The 6,237-nt window shown below is 36.4% G+C and overlaps 1 protein-coding gene across 1 annotated transcript in view; it reads right to left on the bottom strand.

Moving 5' to 3' along the window:
- Positions 1-6,237, bottom strand: part of LOC107747082 (B-cell receptor CD22-like) — a 76,722-nt gene that overhangs the window by 61,082 nt on the left and 9,403 nt on the right. The window contains exons 4-5 of the mRNA XM_016561506.1: positions 1,292-1,549; positions 814-1,083 (exon numbers count right to left, since the gene is read on the bottom strand). Coding sequence (XP_016416992.1) covers positions 814-1,083; positions 1,292-1,549 — 528 coding nt within the window. The remainder of the gene's footprint in view (positions 1-813; positions 1,084-1,291; positions 1,550-6,237) is intronic.

Genomic DNA, 6,237 nt, shown 5'->3' with positions numbered 1-6,237 from the left:
AACACATTTCATTACACCAAATACACAAAATAATGTTCTTTTACCCTACACTTCAGCTTCTCATCAAACTTTCTGTCCAATCAAACACTCTTTAGAATCTGAAGCGTCCCGCCCCCTTAATAGACGCTGAAGTTGCGGCTCAAATCAGCCATTTGTTCTCAGATAATCGTATTTTCTGTACGGTGAATGGCATGTAGTGCACACAGTCTGCTCTGGTCAGACTCTGATTCCACCCAGTCAAACATGTTTGATATTTTCAGCAGATTTAAGAACACGTTATTTTTATTTGTCAAGTGTCTCCAGGCAACAAGGCGCACGTTTCTGTGTAAGTCATGTAGTGTATGATGGCCAATTTTCCTCTGTCACTATTTATAAAGTCGGTAAGTGTATGAAGCCTAGTGTTTTAAATCTCTGTTCAGATTGAGGTGTTTGGATCAGCACAGCACACAACTGTACAACCCTCACTGTGTCTGCAGTTTATAGTGTGTAAACTATGTACAGAATTTCAGCCTACGACGCCTGAGATGGACTGTGAACAGAATACAGTTTCTCCATAGACTGACTACATTTGCTAAAATATGCAATGTATAATTATCAAACACAACCACAGAGACCTTTCTTCAAAGTTTGATCAAACTTTCAGTTTGAATTAAATTTGATAGTAAAGACTTACGTTGTTAGTAGACTTCTAGATCATAATAACATAATCTGACTGTGAACATGATAGGTGAGTCAAACTAAGATCAAATTTACCTGCTTATCTACTCAATCTGTTTGTTTTGAAATGATGTAAGGAAAAATGAACAGACTCACCTGATACTGTCAGTGTAACTCCGTCACTCATCTGTGAGTATGTTGGTGCTTTTGACTGAGTTCCTGTACAGCTGTACACACCACTATGAGATGAATCCACAGATGGGATTTTATTGTTCTGGTTTTGTCTTGAGCTATAAACTAGTTTTCTGTCTTTATACCAGATGTACTGCCAGACTCCTGTCTGCTGTGTGTCACATGTGAGAGTGACCGTCTCTCCTCTGAACACACGTCCATCAGGATGAACATCAACTACAGGTTTGGGTCTCTCTGTGAAATGAGCAAAAAACACACTTCACATGTCTGAAAATATTTCAGATGATTGGTGATACCTAAATTATTATTATTATTATTATATTTGACATTTAGTTTAACTGACAACACATTGTTAATGTATGACAGTAATTATCATGTTTTATAACAAACACATAAAGTTGTCTTCCATTAAAAAATGTATAGAAAGTAAGAGAGCGCTGACCTTTCACTGTTATCGTAGCTGCATTACTGTACTCGCTGTAGTAGCATCCTCGTTGTGCTGTGCACCAGTAATTTCCTCCATCAGAGACGCTCACAGACTCGATTGTTTTAGTTGCATCACCCGTGGATTCAGGGTTTGAGTCTTTTCTCCAGTGAATTGTCCATCCAGTTAACTGTCCCACATCACAGCTCAGAGTAACTGTGTCTCCAGTGAACACTGAACTCTGGGGTTTTACAGTCAGAGTCGGCTGCGGTTTATCTGTGAGTGTACAGTGATGCAGTGTTGAGTTCACTTATAGGTGTTATTGGTCACGCTTATTTATTTATTTACATAAAAAAAAACTCTAACACTGTAAATTGCTTTAAACCATTTAAGTTTAAGTTCCAAAACTAATATTTATGCTGTCAGCACATTATTACTGTCAACATATTTCATTTTAGTTCACTAAACAAAGTATATTCCTTAATATAAAATTAAACTAAACACTGCTCAAATACTTTGTGTATCTGGAACTGAATTACAGTTTTTCTCGATTGCTAACACAATTCATGAATCAATTCACCATTTCCTCACAACTGTAAACACAGTCTCAAAACTATACACCAACTTGTGCAAACGTCCAGGTCAAAATCAAATACTTTAGTCATGTTCTCTTTTGTCAGACTCAAACTTTGGCCTCAGATGACACACAAACCTGTCAAATACACACACTACTTCACTGTCTTGAAAACACCAGTGAGATCAATTCAAAACACTGTTACAAAAACCTCCTTTTGGGAAATAGGAATCCTTTTGCTAGTCAATGTCTGTTACACTATACAACATAAATAGAGGGGTGCAGATACAGTACAATTCAGCAATAAACTTTAAGAAAAGTTGACGTTCATTACACTACAGTAAATAAATCTTACAGTAGATGAAAAGCACTACAAGAGAAAAGTCCAAAGACCAAACAACTGAATATACAGTAAACACACATTGGAATATACTTTCAGTTACTTTACAGAAATGAACGAACGAACTTCATTCATTCAGCATCCTCTGCCAATTTGCATTACAGTATTGGTAGTATCCTTATTTGTTATAGCAGTTTCTAAGTCTTCTGACAAAAGACTTCTCTGCCTCGCCTAGACAGTCGTCTCTCAGTTCTGCACAAATACAGTACATACTTGGCTGCAAATCAATTCAACAGTAATGAGTTTGAGGGTTTACTGTACAACTTGTGTTACAGTATTTACTATACACAGAATAATGAAAGTTATCTCATCTGAATTATACTGTACTTATACTGTACTTATACTGTTATTATATTGTATGTGTATTGTGTAAACTGTGTGTCATCAGTTTTGCTACTTAATGTTCACACATGGATAAATGTGTGCTGTCTGAGTTAATTTTTTGATGCTTGAGTTAATGATATTGTGTGTTTGTGTTTTTTGAATGAGAACATGGTTAAACCTGTGCAAACTGATGGCGTTTCTGTGTAGAGTTTTGCAGAAAACACAGCAAATTGGAACGTGTGTGCAAACAGGTGAAAAGTGTTAAAGGTTTTGAGAAACGTGTCTGTTTCGAGAACTGTATGAATGGTTTGGAAAATTAGGCCAAAAGAATCAGTTATAGTGTGAAGAACAGTGTTGGGGGTAACTCATTACAAGTAACGTGAGTTACGTAATCAGATTACTTTTTTCAAGTAACTAGTAAAGTAACGCATTACTTTTTTAATTTACAAGAAAATATCTGAGTTACTTTTTCAAAAAAGTAATGCCAGTTACTTTGTTTTCCCATTTATTGACTGACAGCTCTCCTGTCCCCATATTGGGAGAAATCGGGAGTACAGAGGAGTTGTGTGTGCTGTGTGAACATGATGTTACTGTAGTTCTAGACCAGGGGTGTCCAAACTTTTCCTAAAGGGGGCCAGATTCGATGATGTGGAAACACAGGGGGGCAAGCAAAAATGACTTTAGAGAAACTAACAATTGTGCTTGTTTTTTTTTAATTGCTGAAGAGTGTTTCTTCTCCCGTGTTCTACTGTACAGACGTGAATTTACTTTTAAAAGTAACTTTCCCCAACACTGGTTAGCAATTGAGAAAAACTGTATAATAATCATAATATTAATAAACTGAAATAATCAGCTAGCAATAGCACACATGCCTGAACATCACTGCATCAGTAAATACACAGTTACTGACTTTTAAATAAAGTAACATGCAGCAGAAAATCAACATGTTTTAGTCCGTCCTCAAACTAAACACAGAGTTTATTCTATATAGCACAATTGTAACCCACAAAACTCCCAACATAACAAGATATTAAACACTAACAGATCTTCCTCATAACTAAAAAAGAAAAAAAATCATTTTAACACTTATTCACTATTGAGTTCACTTCACACAGCTATTTTCTGATAAGTGCAATGAACTTTCACTAATAGTTGAGTGAAATTCGTTCATTTCAATTGGTAAATGTGACTGTTTAATAGTAAATTACTGGATTTTACCTTTTTTTTACAGTATCACTTAATTTACAGTATATTGTGTATAAATCCACTTCATGGTGTGCCTTTTTATCTTGAGCCTACAACAATACCCTTGCTTGGGCCAGTATAGTTTTTCATTTTTTACGCTAGGACACATTTTTCAATACTTAAGTCACTTTTTCCAAACTCTTCACACAGCGAGCACAACAGCAGTCTATGTGGGCTAAACTGTGGATCAATAATCACTGCTTTGGCACAAAATGCATTCATTGACAAAAACCTCCTTCTTTTATTCTTTTTTATATCCCTGAACATAAAAATGAAAAATGGCACACAATATGTGCCGTTTTTCATTTTTCAGATTTCAATATTAAATTTAAAAAAACGATTGAACTGAAGATACCCGGTCCATGTAACCCTTTGCAGTTCTTTGTTCAATTCGCACCATCAAAATGAACCAAATGAAAAGTTGAAAATTGTAAATATACATTATAAAACAGTGTGCAATAATAACTTGAGTATAAATTTTAATTTAAAAAGAAAATTATTAAGTTACTTTTTGTAAATCAACTTTTTGATTATTTCCTTCATTTTTATTAAAAATAAATGCTTTTCTGATGAGATTTAAAATTTGAAAAGGGAGAAAAAAAGTTCGCCAAAAGGCAGATTCGAACCCGGGTCGATCGCGTCAAAAAGAATATGACACACACTTTACCATCTACGCCACTGAATCTGCAATGGTGATCGTCTTTTGTAATGTTGACCAGCCCAATCACATGTTGGTGGGTGGAGTTAGTGTAAATAGCTTCTGCCAACAAGGCTATTTGCATTTAGTGTAAATAGACACTCCAATTTTTTTTTTATTTCCAACAGTTAAACAGTTGCCAACAGTAAAAAACAGGGCCTATGCATTGGCACGTCTGACCATGCAATAATTTGTCATCAGACCTACATTAACTGTGTGATCTGATGAACTTTTATCATAGTTTATAGTTATATGAAAACGAAAGTGGTTAACATTCAACCCGTTCTTTATCCTCTTTTGCTATGTTATAAACAGGTGTCCTGACATTGTGTTCTACCTGTCAGATTATGCTACCAGGGTTTACTGCGCATGCGCACATCAATATTGCGTCCTTTTTCTCACGCTGAACAACAATATTTAATGTATCTGCATTACTGTAAGGGTAGGGTAGCACAAATCGACAGAACATTGGGCTTCGGATGCTTTCACTTTCGATTTCGCGATCTTGTCACGTTTTTACAATAAAAGATAATTGTCTATTTTGCATACATCTATACACCTTTCATTTTTTAAGACTAAAACAAAAGATGGATTCATTGTAATTTTTTATTAAAAAGCACAACAACAATAAAACAGTAAGATACAATGACAAACTAGCTTACAAAACGAGGTAACAAAAGGGGGCGATGACGTAGCACAAAGTAAAAAAAAAAAAAAAACATATGTGGCCCATTCACGTATTTGTCGGACCGTAACCAAACCTGCCGACAGGGCCGGATTTACGCATAGGGCCGTCGCTAGTTGGGTGAAAGGTGGTGACAATTATAGGGGCCCACGGCTGAGGGGGGCCCCCGGCGATTTCAACCGACTGCTAGAGGCCAGCATAAAAAGATGGCCTGCACGTCTTCATGAAAGCTTATAAATTGCACGTGTTTTAAGTCTTGCCAATTTAAACATTCAAAACAGTTTAAAGCATTCAAACACAAGACGTGGAAAAACTCAACTGAGTGTTCGCGCGCCAAGGTGCGCACACGGAGAGCCGCGCAAACACTGAACCGAGATCTTCTTCGCTTCCTCCCGTGCCTGAACGAACAAATACACCTCGCCAGTTCAAACATAAAGACATGAAAAACTTAATTCAGCACCCGCGCGCTGTTCTGTGCGCTCGGCGCGCACGCAGAGAGCCACGTACAATAAAACAGTAAGATACAATGACAAACTAGCTTACAAAACGAGGTAACAAAAGGGGGCGATGACGTAGCACAAAGTAAAAAAAAAAAAAAAACATATGTGGCCCATTCACGTATTTGTGAGAGCCACGTCTCACAGTCCTTGAACACCAAATTTAGTTTTGTCTCTTCTTGTTCTTGAAACGACAAATACATACGAAATTGTCACAATACCTGTCTTTGCGAGTATCCTCGAAAAAAATTTAGGTTATGTCTTAAGTGAAAGTAAACAGTTGAGAAAGAAATTGAATGTGTATCATTATATTGGATGAATTGTCTCTTAAAGTGACCGTGCCTAATTTACTAGCTGCTGTCAGTGTTCTTAAAGGGGTCATATGATGCTTTTTTAAAGATCATTATTTTGGGTATTTGGTGTAACAGAATATGTTGACATGCTTTAATGTTCAAAAAACACATTATTTTTCTAATACTGTACATTATTGTAGGTCCTCTATGCCCCGCCTCTCTCAAACGCTTCGTTTTCTACAAAGCCCC

The sequence above is a fragment of the Sinocyclocheilus rhinocerous genome, unplaced genomic scaffold (genome assembly GCF_001515625.1).
Source record: "Sinocyclocheilus rhinocerous isolate Xijiao unplaced genomic scaffold, SAMN03320098_v1.1 scaffold1611, whole genome shotgun sequence".
NCBI classification, from domain to species: domain Eukaryota; kingdom Metazoa; phylum Chordata; class Actinopteri; order Cypriniformes; family Cyprinidae; genus Sinocyclocheilus; species Sinocyclocheilus rhinocerous.
Note: the sequence above shows the minus strand (reverse complement) of the source record. Positions and strands in the feature narration are given on the sequence as shown.